Here is a 20,047-nt window from a genome sequence, read left to right as displayed (position 1 = left end):
TGTCAAATAAGAAGCAGAAGAACGTTTTTGCCCGTAAAGCCACACTCTGAGTCAGAATGGTATTTTAGTTGGCGGACACTCAGCGGACAGTAACCAGACACAACCAACTGGTCTGCCAGGCCCTCTTCCCCAGCCTCAACAAGCAACTGCAAAGCTGCCAGCCAGGGCTAGGGTGGGAGGGCATCGAGGGATTTTCCAGCCGAACCTATCTGCACTTTTAAAGCCCGATGAGTAACGTTTAAAAGCAAACCGTGCATTAAATCTGCTCTAACTGTATCCGACTTAGACATTTCAGAGCGACAGCTCATCTCTTAAAGACAAGGTGAAACCTGAAACCTCTTAGAAGATTTAAATCGAAAAATAATTATCAACTAATAAGTGCTTTTCTACTTTACAGCCACTGGGTTAAAAATTGACTCAGGAGGAATTGCTGAATCTAAAAACCTAAAAACCTGGTAACAGTTTGATAAGGGGTAGGCTGCGGGAGAGTCTCAACTATTCTCCCCAGAGAGGGTTTTTTTTTTTTTACAAAAAGAAAAGCATTATTTCCCAGAGGAAAGCCCAACAGCTACCATGATAAACAGATCATCAAAATTCATTATCTCCAATCATGGGATTAGCAGGCGTCATGAGCCTCCTGACGTAATGTACTGTGGAGAAGAAAAGAAACAAGAAAGCCCTAACATACAACAACTAGCCTACTCTGTAAGAAGAAAAAAAGGCAAGTTCACAAAGACTAAGAAACCCTTTCAGACAATGCATGAGAACGCCATGAAGAATATTTAAGTACTAGATTGAAGAGAACATAAAGGCCATAAGAGACAGCATTGGGACAATGAGAGAAAGCTGAACTGAAAGTTAGGAGATTCACTGCAAGGGTCCTTCTTGGTAAAGCCCATAGTTCTGTCAGAGAGGGTCTGTCTTTATCCTTAAGAAATCCATGCCAAAAGACTCAGGGTTTCAGGCTGTGATGTGTGTAACTCATTCTCAAAGGTTCAGCAACTGCGTGTGTGTGTGTGTGTGTGTGTGTGTGTGTGTGTGTGTGTGTGTGTGTGTATGTGTCTCGGTGTCCCAGAGAGAGAGAACCAAAGAGCACCCATCTCTCAGTAAGTGTTGATTCTGAGTATGGAAGCTTTGTTTTGAGGTTTAAAAAGAATGTTATAATTTTCGAGAAACATTACTAGAGAAGTGAAAAAAAATATTTTAAACTTTTCAGAATGTTTAGAAATACTTAAACCTGAGCCAATTAAAAAAGAACCGAGGCCAAGCGGCAGAACCATAAATGGGGAGACGGGAGTTTGTCAATAGTGGGTGTGGTGCAAATCCTTTTGTTAACTTCTGAGGAGTCCCTCAGTCTCCCGCTTGGCCACAAGAGTGACGCCATATTTCAAAGGGAAGGATTCACACACAGAAAACGCCAGTCGCCACCACTGAGGGAAAGGAACGCCCAGCTTAACCAAGGCTAATCCAAACCAGGTTGAATCACTTCCCCCTCTGGTTTCCTAAAGGATTCCGATGCCCTGAAGGGACACCTGAGCCCTCTGCTTCTACCATGTCCATGTGAAAGAGCCGGTCAAGAGAAGCCACAGCCCATGTTCTCAATGCTTCGCCAACACCTCAGTACCTCTAGCTTCAAAGGCAATGTCCACATACACCCATGGCCTACTTCAGCCCCAACAAGAGTTGGATCCTGGCAGGATACAAGCCAACTCAACCAGAGGTGCTTATACAGCGCAGGCATCTCTACCGTGGCCTTTGCTTTTCACTAGCTCTTTAGATCTAATGATATTCTTTAGTCTTGACTCAAACCTACTCAGCCCCTTAGGTTCAGAGCTCCAGCTTTCTGGCCAAGGGGCATTCATTCCTAGGTGCCGCCTCTGCCAGCCGCACACACGTGGCCGGATTAGGCAGAGGGGGCTGTAAAGTACACACACACTTGCCCAGCGTGTGCTTCTCGAATTCCTAAACCACTCCTCTGCCTCTCTTGGCACAAAACAGGGCAAGTGGGCTCTGGGCCAGGGGAAGTGTCTGCTTAGAGTGTGGGCTTTCTTTAAATTTCTATACTCCCGAAAAATCACTAGCAAGGTTTCAATGGAATAAACTCGAACGGGGAAGGAAGCCTGTAGATAAAGACATTTGGTTTGTGTTTTTTAAGCTGTCTCAAAGGAACACTGGCAACATAAAACAGGCATTATCTTTTAGGAGAACAGAAATTATAGAACTTAAGTTAGGACAAGGAAACAAAAATATTCCTTAAACAGAAAAGGTCCATGCACATACATGTGCCTACTTCTGCACACACTCAAGATTTGAAGTGGCATACCCAAAATTGGTGTAGCGGAGGCCTTTCAAAATTATTTCTTTCGTTAGGATGTATTTGATTTTTGTACTTGGTTCCTTTACGCTTTTTATCCTCTATTACAAGCGAGGGTAAAAGATGGAAACCTATCCCTGACAATTTACCTGCCCTTTTCCTTCACTTCAGGCATTTGTTTGGGACTCCCTCATGACTAGCTTTGTAAAATTAATGGCCACAGGCATCCCCAGCTGGCCTACAAAGCCCACCTTGGTAGATGTGTCACACAGAACACATTAAGGAACATCCCTTCCAACTCCAGCCCAGACGCCTGGCCGGTAGCTCAGCATGGGGCAGAAGGAGAGTGACTTACTTTCTTTCCACTTCTGGGGTTGACACGGCGCTGCAGAAGCCAAGGGACTCCTAGAAGAGAGAGAAGGTTCTCAGCGTCAGTAAGGGACAGTGAAGTCTCGCTTCTCCAGAATATCACTTAAGAGAAGAGGCAGAAGCCAAACAAGATCACGAAAGTTGCTGTGCTTACTTCGAGCTGGGACCGCAGCTGAAGTGACGTGGGGCTGGCGTTGGGTTTCTCCTAAAACAGAACAGATGCAGCCTTAATGAGACTCCCAAACGTGGCACACACAGAAAGATAAATAGATGTGTAAGAAGAGACGGGAGGATTTGGGAAACACTCTGCCGTGCAGTGGGAGGAGATGGCAGAGATAAATGGATTCTCTGGAGAACCTGAAGTGCTTTTCAAGCGGCAGCACAAGTCTCTTGGAACTGAACTCCTTACCAAACTTCACTGCTAAACTCTGCTTACAGTTTTACTACACACAAGCACCAATCAACGGAAAGGCACGGACGGTCAGTGGTGAAATGAGTCTCTGGGTACACTGGATCATCATCACGAGACACTAAACTGACTGTGACTACTGAAGTTAAGTTTATTCTTCAGGAACAGTGGAGTTCCAGCCTGATTATTTTACATTTATTTATGGATATTTACTGGGGAGGGCACACACTTGGGCCGTGACAGGCATGCCTGTGGAGGTCAGAGGTCAGTTCACTCCTTCCACCACATAGGCTCCAGGGTCTAAGCTCGGGTTGCCAGGTCTGGCAGCAAGTGCTCTTTCCTGCTGGGAGAGCATCTCACAACTCGCGATCTGATTCTAAAGTTCTAAATTGATTCCAAGGATTCAGTAATGTAAGGCTTGTTGTAAATGTGTGTTAGAAAGCTGGACGCCTGGGGCTGGAGAGATGGCTCAGCGGTTAAGAGTACTGGTTGCTCTTCCACAGGACCGGGAATCAATTCCCAGCGCCTACACGGCAGCTCACACTGTCTGTAACTTCAGCTCCAGGGCTTCTGACACCCTCACACACTCACACACATACACACACGCAGGCCAAACACCAGTACACATAAAATAAAAATAAACTTAAGAAAAAGAGAGAGTTGGAAGACTAACTGGATATTATTTTAGCCTTTTTTATTTTAAAAAAATCACCATATATATTACAAATGAACTGGCCTGCTTGAAAATGCACAAAAGCACTCGGCTTGCAGGTGATAAATGACATCAAACTGCACGATGCTATGGGTTTATTGAGAAACATTAAATCACACGGACAGAGGAATCCGTCTCAGAGATAAAAACCATGGCCTATAACACCCTTGTTTTATAGCAAGAGGATGCGTTTCCCTTTAAGATGTAAAACAAAAGAGGGTGAGAAATAACTTACACGAGAGGCAAACAATGGACTGAGATGCGCTTTGGAGGCTTCAGTGTGAAAGTTGTACGATGGAAACATTTGGATGTAATTAGAAGAAAACAAAAGCCATCCACAGAGCACAGGGCCTAACCCAGCCCGAGTGTTTTTTCCAGAGACTAATTTGGAATCAGCACAAGCGTAAACAAAGGTTTATCTTTTCCGAGACGGGTCCACAGAGGACAACTGAGGCAGGTTCACAGAGGACAAGTCAGAAGCATACAGTTAGAAGCTATATCTGCCCCCGGAACATTGACTCTTCTCCCAGGCTCACAGGTAACCGACAACAGCATGAAGGCCGGCACCTTTGCCTTTAGTGAGTTGCCTGTCTGCCCCCTTTACTTCAGCAACAGGCATAAAGGTAAGTCTTTGTCCTAAACCTGTGGGCATCTTGGATTCCTAGAAGAATAGATGAGGATAATTATCCGTAATGAAGAGGAGAGTATCCATCTTACAGAGATCAGAGCATCCTCTATGTCATGACAGTAGACATCTTCAGACCACCCTCACAGAACCAAGACAATAGCACATGTCAGTACCCTGAAGATGGACTTGGAGTCACTGGGACCTACTGAATATAGCTGGCTACATGGACTAAATTTTCTGTTTTGATTGACATATTGAGATGAGCAGCTAAGCCTAGCCTGCTGCTAGGGGTCAGGCTTTTGCCCTAAAACTCCAGTTACTGTTAGAGACACATACATACATACATACATACATACATACATACATACATACATACATACACACATACATACACACATACATACACACAAACATACATACATACATACATACATACATACATACATACATGTGTGAGTATACATGTGTGCTGTCAGAAGATATATTCGAACCTTTGATCCGTAAGAATCCCGAATTCTGAGCAAGCCTCAGGCCTCACCCTTCAGAGACACCCTAGTTGTGCAGCACTGGGATTTTGAAACTGCCTCTTTGAAATTGCTTAGAGGATGGACTAAGGCCCCTGGACAGCCCACAGCCCTCCCTTCTCCCCCTTTATCTGATTCTCTTCCGAACATGGCTACTTCGCAGTCTCCTCTATGCTAGTCACCATAACTCACCTCTGAAATTAGCAAACTGCGGGTAAATGGTTGAGCCTAGTAGGCCAGAGTCAACAGAACTCAAGACATCAGGTTCTGGCTACCTAAAGCTCTGGTTATCATTCCCTGATCAACTTGGTATAAAATGATTAGCACATCTGGCAAGGCAGTATATTAGCTGTAGTTTAAACTATCAGAATGACTCAGATTTCTTCAGCAACCTTATTGCTGTAGCTTTAACCAGGGTTATAGTCTTCAAGACCGCATTATGACGTGAGGAACCATTTCGATCACCTTAACTACCATCTGGGAAGTGGGCAGGTCATGGCCATGTCCAGAGGTGCATTCCCCTCAAAGTTCTCTGCTTACTACATTTATTAAGGGTCACGATTAATACAATCACAGGGCACCCAGAGAAACTTGGCTGAAGGAGAAAGGTAGCAGAGACATAAGGACAATTTGGGCTCACGCTGGAGACGTGAGGATGTGGCAAGAACCGAGCCCAAACACAGGCCATTACCATCAATGGGCTGTCTCATGGGGCCAAGGGGTGGGTTCTGGGAAGCCGCTGCCCAGCCCTGTGCATGTGGTGGGTGATGCGGTCTGTGTTGTATACATTGAAACCAGAAGGAGGGTGGGTTTGTCCATCATGGAGACTTGGTTTTGCCACAAGGAATACAACGAATATGCCAGAATGAACAGATCTGAGGAGTCAACGGTGGGTAAACAGCCTGAATGAGAAGAAACATCTCAAGGGACCCGCTGCTCACTCAGCCCCATCCCATACCCTTGCTTATAAAGCACCACAGAACTCCAAGCCCTCAAGGTCCTGCGGGCTTTGTTTGTTAATTTCTACTTGTTTACTTATTTGTTTGTTTGTTTATTATTGTCACAGAAGGAGTGTGAATATGTCACAAAGTGCTTTGTGGAGGTCAAAGGACAACTTTGGGAAGCGGTTCTCTCCTTGTACTTTGGGTTCCAGGGATTATACTCAGGTTGCCAGGTTGGCGGTGGAAGAAGCCCTTTACCCAGAGCCAGCCTGCCAGTCTATTCTCCCGGTTTTTATTCTTGCCATTGTCCATAATGTTTATATTTCTCTACCAAACCTGACACATGACTTTTACAAGGCATTGTCTCTAACATGTCAGAGCTATGTTCAAAGTCCAACTGGTCCTGTCGAGATCCCCGGTACAGTCAGGATTGCTCATGCTTACAGTCCAGTCTGGAAGTCAGGTACTTAATTAAGCCTTGGACACAGTAAAAAGAGAACTTTGCAGTTTCAAAAAGCATTTTTGTAAGCAAAAATACTATTTACAAATACCTACAGCTCAAGACAAAAATCAGCAGATAGGCACCTATGTGTGTCCACCTGCCTGTGCAGGTGGGGACACATGTGCAATCCGGTTCCATTAGCAGCACATGGGTCAAAGGTAACACTTAGGCACTGAAATTAAATATATTTTGCTCTAATGTGTCCAAGCCTGCTATGTGATACACCAGACTCCAACCCCACCTGAGGGCAGAAATAAGGTCCTGGAAAAAGGTTTTCATGCCCCGTCTTCTCCACTCCAGCTGTTTCCAAGTTCTTGTGGAAATTCACATTTCTCTGTCCCTTATTGCTGCCAGGATCCCACGCCAAATGAACTTTACAGCTGGAAAGGAAGAAGGGCTAAACCACTGTGCTGTTCCAAAGGCAGAGAGGAAGAACACCAAGCACCCACCAGCTCAGCTCGGGGCCAACTTCTCCTCCTCCACAAGGATCACAGGAAGGACGTGGAGAAAGTCAGGCTCCACGGCTCACTTAGCAGTAAATAAGGGAAAAACAGAAAGCCACGTGCTCTCTCTCCCGCTGTAGACTGGCTGAACTCGGGGTAGCCAGTAACTGATAGTTGGAAATTTGAAAAGCACGTTAGGACCAGCAAGATGGCTCAGTAGGTCAGAGAACTTGTCGCCAAACCTCATGACCTGAGCACAGTTCCTGGGACTCACGTGGGATGGAGAGAACCAACTCCTTCAAGTTGTCTCCTGATCTCTCCCTGAGTGCTGGGTGTGCGTGCACGCATATACACAGACAAGAAAAATGTAGTAGAGCATCTCATCTAAAGAAGCTTTCCATGAGAAAGCGGTGTGAATGTCCAGCTGAAAGTGTCAGCGGGGATCCTTATAGAAAGAGACAAACAAACAAATATAATTCATCTCGACACCATTTCAAGGGGATCCATAGCTCCGAACACCACTAAGCTCCTTCTCGACTCATAATGCTGTTAGATTTAAACACAGATAGCCTCACATCTTTAAATTCAAGACTCTAAGAATAAAGTCCTTTGGGTTCAAAGGTGTACGCCATTATCTCTCTAGTTGCTTTGGAATGGATGCTGCCTCTGGGTTAACCACCTTTCCCCAGAAGGCACAAGACAGACGGTCATCAGCACATGGGCCAGAAAGAAGCAATGGCGGAGACACACCCCACTGCCACCTGAAATTTGACACCTATAAAATCCGGATTCCAGCAACCCTTTGGTACTTATTAAACTTAATGCATTACAGTACCCTGGGTGATGGTTTAGTTCAATTCATCAGGTCTCACCACTACCCCGACCCTCAGGTAGGTCAAGAAGATGACACCCAATGTCAACAGCAGTCTTCAAACCCATGTGTAGGCAAGCATAAACACACACTCACGCATGCATATACACATGCACACATACACACTTAGGCATGCTCACACACACACATGCACACACACACATTGCAGTGAAGGAGAATGACTGAGAAAAATACCCAGCAATGACCTCTGGCCTCCACATGCACACAGATACAGGAGCACTGTGTTCATACACGTGTATGCAGAAAAAAACCCTCATAACTAGCTGTTATACTAGTTGAGAAAGAAAATCAAATAAAAAAATAAGAGTCTCAGGAGGTTGAGACAAACGTCAAACTTTAGCTCACGGCAAACTTTATAATAAACGTTCGCAAGATCGGATTTATAATGGAAACACAGGCAGAGAAGGCTCCGATGTAATATACATAAATGATATGTTTCTGTTCTTGTGTGGTGATTTTCTTCTTCTGAGCATTAATCTTCGAATGACTTACTCTATAAATTATTGAACTTAGTTCAAAAGCAAATGAAATTTAAAATACCCATTTATTGAATGGCAAAAGTGCCATGTTGAAATTACTGTGATTTATCTGTTTCTTTAACGATTCCTGTAGCAAACTTACTTCATTGCTCAAAATTATTACCTGGATGCTTAGTTTACTCTGGTCTAAGCATAAATCTCCCCTCACTGTGCAGCAGCCGCCGTTTATCAGGAACCTTGTTCGTTCCTACACAGCCACAAGGCCAACTTTCTCTCTGGGCAACTCTGAAACGGCTCCTCTCGCTGTTGTTACAGGAGGAGGAGAGAGGACAGAGTTCACCCACCACCCCAAATGCCCGACTATATTATGCGGGGTTCCAGCAGCTCAAACAGGAAGCAGTGGTTGGCTCCGTGAAGACAATCCTGTTAATTGTTAATGGATGGTTGGTTAATCCTTGCCAACGTGACTGGATTTGGAATGACCTAGGAGACGCGGCTCTGCCAGTGTCTTTAAGGACACTTCCAGAGAGGTTTGACAAAGCATCTTGACTGGACTGGGATATCATGCCTAATAAAGGGGGGAGGGTGGGAAACAGCTGGGCATGCTCACTTCTGACAGTCATTAGATACCGTACAACCAGAGGCCTCCTGTCCACCTGCCAAGCTTCCTGCCATGGCGGACTGTATCATATTTGAATGTGATCCAAAGAAGTCCTTTTTCTCTAACTTGCAAATTTTCCTCTATAGACTCGTGTGTTGGAACATTTGGTCGCCTCTGGTGGTACAGTTTGGGACAGCTCTGGAACCATTAGGAGGTGGCGCCTCACTAGAGGAAGTATGTGACTGGGGGGGAGGGGGCAGGCTTTGAGGTTTTGTAGCTTGGATTAACTTCCTGCCTGGTCTCTGCTTCCAGACTGCTGATGTATGACGGGATGGCCTCATGGTCCTGCTTTCAGGCCTTCATCACCATCATGGACTCTAATCCCTCAGCTAAAATAAGTCCTTCCTGCCTTAAGTTGCCTTTGTCTGGGTATTTATCACAAAAATGGAAAAGCAGCCACAACAGCCAAGTAGTTAACTGATCATAGTGGTGGAAAAGGTAACTACTGTAACAGAAGTGATGCTCATTGGGCATTCATAACTGTGGGTACCCAGAACGGGTGCCATCCGTTAACACTGCAGCCAGGATACTGATGCTCCCCCAAGGAGAGAAATTCTTGTTTGAAAACCCAACTTCTCTCCATCAACTACAGGAGGGCTCCCCAGGGCCAGGCTCCTCAGGGAACACACCACACACACACACACACACAGAGAGAGAGAGAGAGAGAGAGAGAGAGAGAGAGAGAGAGAGAGAGAGAGAGAGAGAGTGAGTCAGAGAGAGTCAGAGAGAGTCAGACAGACAGACTTTGGGCCTGGTAGTGTAGCTCAGTATAAGAATCCATGTTTAGCACCTGTGAGGCCTGGGGCCAGGCCCAGCACTGTGAAAAACAAAAACGACACATTTTCCATCTAAAAGATATGCCATTCATATGATGGCACATTAAATGGCCCATAGATAAAGACTGCTTGAGCTTGGCCGACGGCTCCACAGGAGAAGTTCTTGCCATGAAAACACAAGGACCCGAGGTTTGGATCCCTAGCACCCAAATAAAAGGCCCAGTATTTCACTGAGAGTCTGTAAGTCCATCCCTGGGGAGGGGACGGTAGGAGGACCCCTGGGATTGCTGGTCAGCTAGTCTAGCCAACCACTGAATCCCAGATTCAAAGGAAGATCCTGTCTCAAAATAGATAAAGGGCATTGAAGAAGAATCTAGATATTGATTGACTCCTGCCCACACACAAACTTATGCATACACATTACACATCAACAAATATGTGTACCCCATACACACACACACACACACGTGTTGATAGCTTAATAAGAACTATTACTTCAGGTAGGAAATAGACTCACAATTTTAAAAGATGAATCTCAGAAATAAAGACATGAAAATATGCATGTACAAATACTCCAAGAAATATTCAATATTTGCTGAACAAATACATATGTCAGACAGAAGGCCACGGTGATACTGGAGCTAGAAAGGCAGTAGGAACCTTAAGTGTAACTTTTATCCCCTTTTAAGCTTCTCTGAGTTTCTCCCTACAGGGTGTAGATTCTACTTTTACAACCATAGAGCAAATTTTAAATTTTCTCTATTTAAATTACATGTCATTCTTTTCAGAAATCGCATGTCACGTCTGGCTCAGAAGTCACATGCACACATGAGCACACTACTAGAATCTCACATTGCTAGCTAGGACCTAACATATCCACGACACTGAAGACCTGTGGTAAAGATTTTTAATTGCCTTTGTCGTAAGGTAACTAATTCCTTCTATACAGATCTTTGTAAAACACTTGTCATTTAAGGATGCAGAATTGGTGGCAATCTTAGTCCTTGGGAGATAGAATCAAGAGGGTCAGAAGTTCAAGAATACCCTCAGGTGCATGTTGAATTAGAGGCCAGCCTGGGCTACTTGAGACCCGGTCTTGAATTCTCCCCTCAAAACAGACCACACACCTCATACTATGTTATTTTTATTGCATTGGATAACTTAAAATTCTGAGACAAAACAAGACTTTTGCTCACAGAATTTTGCCTTTTTCTCCCTTTTCTTTTAATTGTTCTGATCCATGTCTCCTTTTCCTTTAACTGGTCTGATTGATCCATGTCTCCTTGTCCCTTAGCTGGTCTGATCCATGTCTCCTTTTATTTTTTATTATTTTTTATTTTTTTGTAGCATAGAAAGGAAAGCCGGAAGCTTTTTCTCATCCCTTCTCAGTTAGACCACAGCCACCTAAACAACACGAGGGTGGTAATTAGAAAGGGTATACTTATGACATGAACAGAAAATCTGTATGTAAGCAGTCCACTATGCCAATATTCCCCTACCAGATCGCAACCCCCCCCCCCGCCCCGGGGAAAGCAAAAACCCTCCAGAAAAGTGCAAACAGGAAACATATTCAGACATGATGGCCAAGGGCAGAACACACATGGTCCTTCCCTAGGTCCATAGCACAGCAGATAAAAGCAGAGAGTTTGAATACACTGAATGATATACCTGGGAAACAGGATGCGGAGACGGTCCGTGTCCCTAAATGCCACAGGTCCATTTGGAAAGGAAGCAGACCCAGAGTTATATTTAGAGGGCCAAGGTGCTAAAGGGTTTTGCACAATACCAGCAGATCTGGTGTCTTGGTTTTATTGCTAAGGTTCTGTTTTTCAATTGGGTGTGTGCATGTGTGAGTGTCCACACAGGCCAGAAAAGGACATCAGATCCTCTGAAGCTGGAGTCACAAATGGTTGTGAGCCACCTGACATGGGTGCTGGGACCCAAGCTTTGGTCTTCTAAAAGAGTAGTAGTTTCTCTTCACTGCTGGGTCACCTCTCTAGGCCCTCTGCTTTTTTGTTTCTTACAGACCTAACTTCTGAAGTGGTAAGTAAGAAACCATGTCCAAGCTGGCTTCAAATTAAGACAATGTTTGCAAAGCAAAGTATTTGTACTTCATTCTCCACAGAGAATCCAGGAAGAGGATTCACCTTTGTCACAGAACTCCAGCCAGGGCGAGGAAACACAAACCTTAGATGTTCAGCCTTAAATGGGGTGCTCTGAAGCTCATTTCGGAATACACTGTATGTTCCTCAGCACGTAGATGCCCTAAATCATTCACGCAAATGCCTACTGTACTAAAGAGAAGATGTGCTCTTGGGAAACGGGGGATTCTTTAGTTCCTTGTCATAAATTGTACACAGAGCAACATGTAAACCTCAAGTTTCACCAAGTGTTCTGGAGCTAGAGTGAGGGCTGCACCCTACAGAAACTGGGACTAGAAAAGAAGGAATGCTAAGCAACTGCCAGTGTTGAACAAAGACTAAAGAGGTCTTTGAAGGTCATGATTGGAGTCTCAAGGTTAAAGTGTATTTTTGACAGAACTTTAAGAAAATTAAAAGCTATCCTCCTCCACTAGCTTCCTAGGATCCTAGGACTGAGTCAGGTCCTCCCATGTCAGAGTATAATCACACTCTTCTTCCAACAAGGCTTTCCAGGGTACTGATGTTTAGTTATTCACCATCGTCTCAAGACCTAACCAAGTACCTGAGCAGATCAAGTATCTAATAAAAAATTTGTTGAATGAATGAATTTAAAAATATTAAAATATAGAAAGGGGGATGTGGAGATCTCATGGTACAAAAAAACCAATGTGTTACACATAATAATTATCAATGAAAATTTATAAATTCATTTAAACTTTATTAATGAGGTAGATTAATTAATTAATTAATTAATTAATTAATGGTTGCAGATTTGATTCATAAAGCAAGAAAAAGGGAGCGTGCAGAAGCTACACAGCAAAAACAATGACAGAAGCACACTCAGTGAAGGGCAGAAGCCACACCATGCTCTATAAATATCTCCTACCACATGTGCCCAGGGTTTTGTTAGGGATCACAAATGGCCACTTGTCCTTACTTATCCTGAGATCACCATGGACACCAGAAAGGAGGGCACTGCCAATAAAAGCACAGAACGGTTCCCTTGAAGAACAACTCTTAAATAGTTTCAATCAAATGGTACACATTAAAAAAAAAAATCAAAGTGATTTGCGGTCAGGTGCTATTCTAACCACAGAAAGAATGGCAGCAGATGCCCAGGGTTGCCTGCTGGTGCACCTCACAAGATCATGTACTACCTAAGCACCCACCAAGGGTGCCCCACTGGTTCTCACTTGGCATCTGCCTCCCCCTAGGGCAACCCCTAGATCTCCATCCACAAATCAAGCCTGTCTCGGGTTGGATGGGCATGCCACCTAAGTCTTTATGTTAAAGACTTGATCCCCAGACGAGGGCTACTGGAAAGTGGTGGATTATTTTTTCTACTGGTGTTGACTAGGACTTATATGAATATTCTCTATTCAGACACTTCCTTTAGCCACTTTTAATGTCTCAAAGTTTAATGAGAGGAACAAGGGAGCTGCTCTGAACTGAACTCAGCTGCTCTGAACTCAACACGTTGGAGTAGTGTGGAATCTTGAGGAGTGGAACCTGAGGTAGTGGTGTGGATGGAACAAGGAAAAATATTCACCTTAGTCTTGGGTATTCGAACACTTAGTCCCCAGCTGGTGGCACTGTCTAGGGGGTCTAAGAGGTTTGGCCTTGCTGGAAGGAGTATGCCACACTTTGATGTTCCAAAGCTTGGTACCATTTCCAATGACTGTTATTTTCTCCCCACTTCATGTAGTGAAAGCCCTGCTCCCTGTTCCTGCCATCATGCCTGCCCCTTGCTGCCATGCCATGCCCAACGCTTATCCCTCTAGAACCGTAAGCACAAATAAACTCTCCATATATTGCCTTGATTGTAAATGTTTTATCACAGGACAAAAAGGAAGCTAACACAGACACCGACAACTCACTGTGGACATGCGCTCTCAGGGACTGTTAGACCTCAGTTTCCTTCTCTTACTGTCTGCCGTGCCAGACTCATGAGAATAATGGATGACTCTGCAAAAGACCCCTGCCAAGTGTGGTGCCAGGGGCCCGAAGCAGTGGGGCATCTGATTCTGGACCAAATGATGAGCCAAATTAGCCTTTTACCTTCATCAATTGGCTGTCTCGAGTGTTTCGTAACTGTAATGCAACTGAAACTAACATAGTCTCTCTTCCTTCCCGCCTGTATTCACCAAATACGTATCGGATACCACACACTGTTTTCAGCACTTCATGTTTTTAGTTAGTTTCCCCCAAAAGTCTGTCAGATGGGATGTTTTATTCTCCTATGTTCACCAAAAAAAATGGCTGAGACAGAGCAAGGTCTTGTCTAAGACACATGCGTGTTCAGAGTGGCTGAGACTCTGGGCGGCGTCTGATATACGCTGGGTACACAGTCCTCGCTGCTGTGCTGAACCCTGTGGTTGATGATCATGCAAAAAGGCTTTCTTCAGCTTCCAGGGCCTCTGCCCTCCTCCGCTCCCTAGCTTGCACCCACCCTTCTGCCTTGTTTATTTTCTAAGGCCTTGCTCTCATAATGGCTCAGTAACCCTCTCCTTGGTACAGGGATTCCATCCAATACTTGCTCAGTCTAATACCTGAGTCTCTTCTTCTTGCTACCAGTCCTAAGAAAGGACAGCCATCTAAATATGGGCTGGACTTAGTTTCCCGGCCTTATCTTAACCCATTATCTTGTCTTGAAGATCCCAATTGTCTGTAGTCTCTCCAACAGACACTGCCAAAGGGTGGGTCAGCCTTCAAGGGGCTCTCTCCTTTGTGTTCTGTTCCTCTAGGCAAGAACAGACTTTGGAACAAGAAGTAATCCAGAGGCAGAGCACTTGCCTAGCCTGGGTAAAGCCCTGGGTTCGACCTCAGAAGTGCTACCACAAAGCGAACAATCAAACAGCCAGCTTTGTCTGGTGAAAGCCAGGCTTTCCAAATCATGGCATTGAAACTCCCTTCTTAATTGCTCAAGACCCAAAAGGATGTCTCTCTTCAGACAGCCAACCCCCCCCCCAAACAAAGATACTGTCCTGAGCCAGTGACACGCAAGCAGGGGCCCCTTTCTGGACACCACAGAGGGGGCCCCTGCCACCTGTCAGAGGGCATGCGGTTAATTGGGTGACACTTGTGAAGGGCTTTGCGACACGAGGCACACATGTCATCCGGGATCTCACACATGGCGTTCCACACTGCAAAATCCAGGAGCTATTTTTAAATCTACCAGTTGAGCAGAACTTACAAGCGCCTTCTTCTGCGGCCCACAGTAAATTCATCATTCATTCCCTGAGAAAGAATACCCCCCAAAAGTGCTTATGACTGTGGGGTGGTGCTGGAAAAGATATAGGATATTCACACACTACATAGCCTCTAAACAGCAACAATAACAACAAAACCTTAAGAAGTCATACTCTGCGCCAAGGGTTTTGGGAAACCTTGAGGGGTTTGAGCTGTTTCATAGATTCTTTCGAAAACAAATAATTCCTGGGGGAATGAGGGAAGAAACCATGTGGATGTCACTTACATATGCCAGTGAATCACAACACTTGTTGCCATCCCAGGACATTCAGGCTCAAGAGGCTTCGGGTGGCTCACACAAGAACAAAAGCAGCCTCTCTAAGGCCTGCTACACTCGCGGGGGCAGTTAGGCCAAGTGTCTTGTTGGGTGTGGCTTTAGGTGTGGTATTGCTTTTACCTACCAAGCCATAATTACACAAAAGCTTTCCTGGCTTCAGGAAAAACCAAGGGTTTATTTTTAATTAATGAGGGCAGGCCCCTAATTCCCTCTTTCAAAGAGCTTCCTCTTTCTAAAGGGAATCCTATGAATTAGTGGGGAGGCTTAATGAATTGCCTTCAGCTAAGAGGTTTGAGGGTAGTCCCCAGGAGTGATGTTTGTCCAATGACAGAGCGACCGATGGCTGCCCACATTCTACCTGGCTTCTTCTTTAATACAGAGAGCATGCTGCCTCTCTGGTGATTACCCTTGTTTTTTTCAGCTCTTGAAGTCTGCAGGGACAAGCGCGAGCATGCTCCCGAACTCTTTTGGATTTACCTTGTACCGTCTGCACCCTCAGACAGCACTTGGATCACACGAGGCTCCTAGGCAAACCTGAGCCATGACTCACCGTGAACTTCAACTGTTGTGGGAGAACAGTTTTGTGTGGTGCCTGATTAATAGAACTCCTTCAAGCTTTGCTTTATGGGTTTTGCTTTCTGCCTCAGATGCGTGACAAGATAATAGGGACCCTTTGGAGAAAAGTCTGTCGAGCAAATTTCAGCAAAGTCGGGGCTCTTCCTAGTGTTTGCCTCTTAACTGAGGGAAGAGAAGTGGTGAGGACAACGCACCCAGGTCCCTTCAGAGACTTCCTAGACACGTGTGACTAATCACTGACTAATATCAACACCTGAGTTCTTCAGCTGCCAAACACACGCTAGGAGCAGCACGAACTCAAGAATTCTAAATTCATCTGCCATCGGAAACTTCTACATATTTGTCACCATGAAAATAGGAAAACAAGGGGCTGGAGAGATGACTCGGCAGTCTGAGAGGACTTGATGTTCTCCCTCGGGACCCGAGTTTGGCTCCCGGCACTTGCCTGGCAACTCACAATGGCCGATAGCTCCAGTTCCAGGGGATCTGACGCATTTTCTGACTTCTGCAGGCTCGGGCACGCATGTTGTACATGTGCATACACACAGCACATGCACATACACACAGATTTAAAAATAAATTAGTCTTGGGGAAAGTAAGAAAACAGTTTCCAAGCTGGACACAGTGGCGTGTGTCTGTAAGTCCCAGATATTTGGGAGTCTGAGAAGGAGGCATCGGGGGAGTTCAGTTAAAAGTCACGCTAGGTATACCACGGTCAGCCCTCCCATTTCCCTCCTTACGAAGCTAACAGTGTTACATCCCACTAAGCACAACCTGGTGCTGTGTTCCGAGCCTTTTGGAGACTCCTCCAGTTCTTATAAGAGTTACTATTGATTGTGAACTTGACAGGATTTAGGGTCGTTGGAGACAGGACTCTGGGCATGTCTGGAGGGGTTACCCAGACTGGAGAAGTACACCTTAAATCTGGGCAATGCCATCCCATGGGCTGGGGTCCTGGACTGAAAGAAAAAGGGGAAGGCAAGCTGTCCATCTTTCTCTCTGCTGCTTGGCTTTTGACACAGTGTGACCAAGCAGCTCTGTCTCCTCCTGCCATCCCTTCCCCACCACAGTGGACTGTAGTCTTTCCAAATGTAAGCAGAACTAACCCCTTATGCCCCGGCGCTGCCTTTTATCAGACGTTTTACTTCAACGGAAGTACCCACACACCTTGGTACTCGGGCGTGTGGCTCCCGGGAGCATACACTTCATCTACCTCACGGCTGCAGGCCGTTTCCCAGACCAGGGCTCAGCACACAATAGGTGTTTAATAAGTGTATGTTGGATACATTTGCTTAAAAAGTCATTTCTCCTAATTATCAGTATTATCATTATGATTTACTTCCTCCTACTTCTCCTTTCTCTCTGTCTCTCTACCTTTGAGACAGGGCTCCAGTATGTAGCCCAGGCTAGCATGAAACCTGCAACCTTCCCATCTCAGCCACCGCAGTGCTGAGACTGGAGTCATACACCAGAAAGCCCAGCTGTTCTCCTTTTACTTCAAGGAGAACCTGAGACCTGAGACACTGAGACACTGAGCCAGCTGCTCACATCACTCAGCTAGGAGGCAGCAAGGTCAGGAATCTACCCCAGGGTGCCTGCCTGCTGAACTCGGCTCTCAGCAAGTTCCCATGCTCACTACCTCCCATTGCCTCTTGTTGATCATTTATGACCACAAGTCAGGCTAGACGCCCAGGGTGCAACCATGAAGTGTAGGAAGCACCTCTCAGCATGAGCATGTTGCCCAGGTCACAGCCACTCGGATTCCTCACAGGTGTTTCTGTCCCCCTGTGGCCTGGCTTCACGTCTCTTCTGACTGTGCTTAGGGGCCCTTCACAATTGTACCAACAGCTTTGCTCTTTGTAATATACAAAGGCTCTATGCTGGGCCCGGCTTCCCCAGAACTCTGTCATTCTCTCTTTGTCATTCTCCTCATCCTAAACCTCCCCGTGTCCCCTCGGAGAAACAGGACATCAGAGTGTGGTGGGACACACTGGTAATCCTAGCACTGAGGAAGCTGAGGCAGAAAAGAACGGGTTTGAGGTTAGCCTGGACTACAGAGTGAGGTGCTATCTATCACACAAGACACTCTGCCTTTGGTAAGAAATCATCGACCCCAGGTTCCACAGGCTGTTTCCCTCCTGTCTCTGATTTCCTTTATTAAAACCACAGCAATAATCTGGCACACTGGGTTGCTTCCTTTGAAAAAAATGCAGCTTTTCCTTTCTTTCAGTAGTCTAATTTTCCTGTAATTCATCCCTTGTATCGGTTTTGGGGGAGAATCCCTGCGCTGGGAATTCCAATATTCATCAAAGTAGCCATGGCACGAAGTCCACATCGCAAAGCCAAGCACCACATGCACCCTTGTGTCTTTTTATATCAGTATCAGGAAAGCTTCGCTTTGTTCCTGGAAGCACTCGGGACAGCTGTGCTGTGTGAAGAATTCTTACTTCAGGATATGAGCATGTGCCGTGGTGCAGGCTGTAACTCTAGCACTGGGGAGGAGAAGGAGGCGGGAGGACAAGTGTTTGACCACACAGAGAATCTGAAGTCAGCCTAGGACTCAGGGGATGCTGTCCCAGAAGAGAAGAGGAAGAGCGATAATCACTCTAAGTTCAAAAGGCATTATTTTTATTAACTAACTGATTGGTTGGTTGGTTTTGTTTGTTGGTTTGAGACACGATCTTTTTATATAATCTTGGAACTCACTATGTAGACCAGGCTAGCTTTGAACTCACAGAAATCCTCCTGCCTCTGCTTCCCATGTGTGGGAATTGAAGATGTGTACTAACATACCTAGTCTTTCTTTATTTCTTTCTCTTTCTCCCTTCCTTCTTTTCCTTACTTATTTTTTTAAATATTTATTTATTATGTATACAGTGTTCTATATGCCTGCAGGCTGGAAGAGGGCACTAGATCTCATCTTGGATGGTTGTGAGCCACAATGCGGTTGCTGGGAGTTGAACTCAGGACCTTTGGAAGAGCAGCCGGCGCTCTTAACCTTTGAGCCATCTCTCCAGGCCCCTTTCCTTACTCATTTATTTTTGCTTTTGGAGACAGAGTTGCTCTATGTAGCCGCTGTTATCCCAGAACACTCTAAGTAGATCAGGCTGTCCCTGAACTCACAGAGATCCACCTACCTCTGTCTCCCAAGTGCTGGGGTATAAGGCATGCATCACCATTGGCCAGCTACCTTTTGAATTATTTTTATTCCATGCAGTCTAAGATAGCACCTTTTATGGAGTGAATACTCAATTAATGTTGGGTGTGAAACTGCATAATGTTAAATTCCAAAAATTTAGTGCCTTGCTATTTTATGTGGGTTCTTTGTGGAGGAAAAACTTATATTAATTTTCTTAGTCCTCAGGGTAAACAGTAAATGTTCAATCAATATTTAGTGGCTGACTGAATGGCAGGATAGCACACTAGAAAAGAACTCGTTGATTTGCTTAAGCAAGAAAATACTGACCTGGGAGACCATTCATTCTTATGAGTGCTCCATGGATTTGTGGGCAGAGCCTTCACAGGGCACCTCCGGGGAGCCTGTGGAACTTGGGCGTGTCTGTTAGTAAGGTCGTCTTTATGACCCGTGTTAGACAGAACACTTCTGAAGCAATGTGGTTGCGCTGCCACCTTATAAAATGCAGCTTCGTTTAATGTGGGATGTTCCTTTAACTGCAACCTTATAATTAAGGCTATCCTATAGACAGAAATATCATGCTGGTAATTATGGTTTCTGGCTTTATAGGAAGGGAGATGGCCCTTGCCTCAAGAGGCCCAATTCTGACACCTTTAAGAACATCTATTCTAGACTATTCGTCCTCTGTCACGATTTGTTCATGGAATCGTGAAAAGTGGGTACTGCAAACACTGTTCCCACGACCTTCTCCTTCTCCTTCGACGTGTGTACCTCAGATTTCAGCGGTTTCTCACAGAGGGCACTCTCAAGGACTGCTCTACAAAGGCCCCCAAGGATTCACTACCCTAAGTGTGTTGACAGTCTCCAGCTGACTGACGCCATGACGATTCCCAGAGGCAGCAAGTGCATACGTGTCAAACCAGGAGTGTTCTCTTATGCTCCGTGGTGAAAGCAAGTCACCTCATGACCCACTGTCATTTGACAGGTGCCTCATGACTGCCTTCAGCGGTTCAGCTTC

The 20,047-nt window shown here is 45.4% G+C and overlaps 1 protein-coding gene and 1 non-coding gene across 4 annotated transcripts in view; both read right to left on the bottom strand.

The window, feature by feature from the left end:
- The window catches only part of Sash1 (SAM and SH3 domain containing 1), a 226,196-nt gene that overhangs the window by 90,313 nt on the left and 115,836 nt on the right, over positions 1–20,047 (bottom strand). For 2 of the 3 annotated variants that reach the window (XM_050161632.1, XM_050161630.1), the window contains exons 3-4: positions 2,838–2,888; positions 2,670–2,719 (exon numbers count right to left, since the gene is read on the bottom strand). In XM_050161632.1, coding sequence (XP_050017589.1) covers positions 2,670–2,719; positions 2,838–2,888 — 101 coding nt within the window. The remainder of the gene's footprint in view (positions 1–2,669; positions 2,720–2,837; positions 2,889–20,047) is intronic. The other variant, XM_050161631.1, reaches the window with a different exon arrangement.
- On the bottom strand, positions 13,136–13,260 carry LOC126513342 (small nucleolar RNA SNORA36 family). Its single transcript, XR_007595302.1, has one exon. It is a non-coding gene; the product is annotated as a small nucleolar RNA SNORA36 family (small nucleolar RNA).

The sequence above is a fragment of the Alexandromys fortis genome, unplaced genomic scaffold (genome assembly GCF_014885135.2).
Source record: "Alexandromys fortis isolate MF-2015 unplaced genomic scaffold, M_Fortis_MF-2015_v1.1 scaffold_134, whole genome shotgun sequence".
Classification (NCBI taxonomy): Eukaryota; Metazoa; Chordata; class Mammalia; order Rodentia; family Cricetidae; genus Alexandromys; species Alexandromys fortis.
Note: the sequence above shows the minus strand (reverse complement) of the source record. Positions and strands in the feature narration are given on the sequence as shown.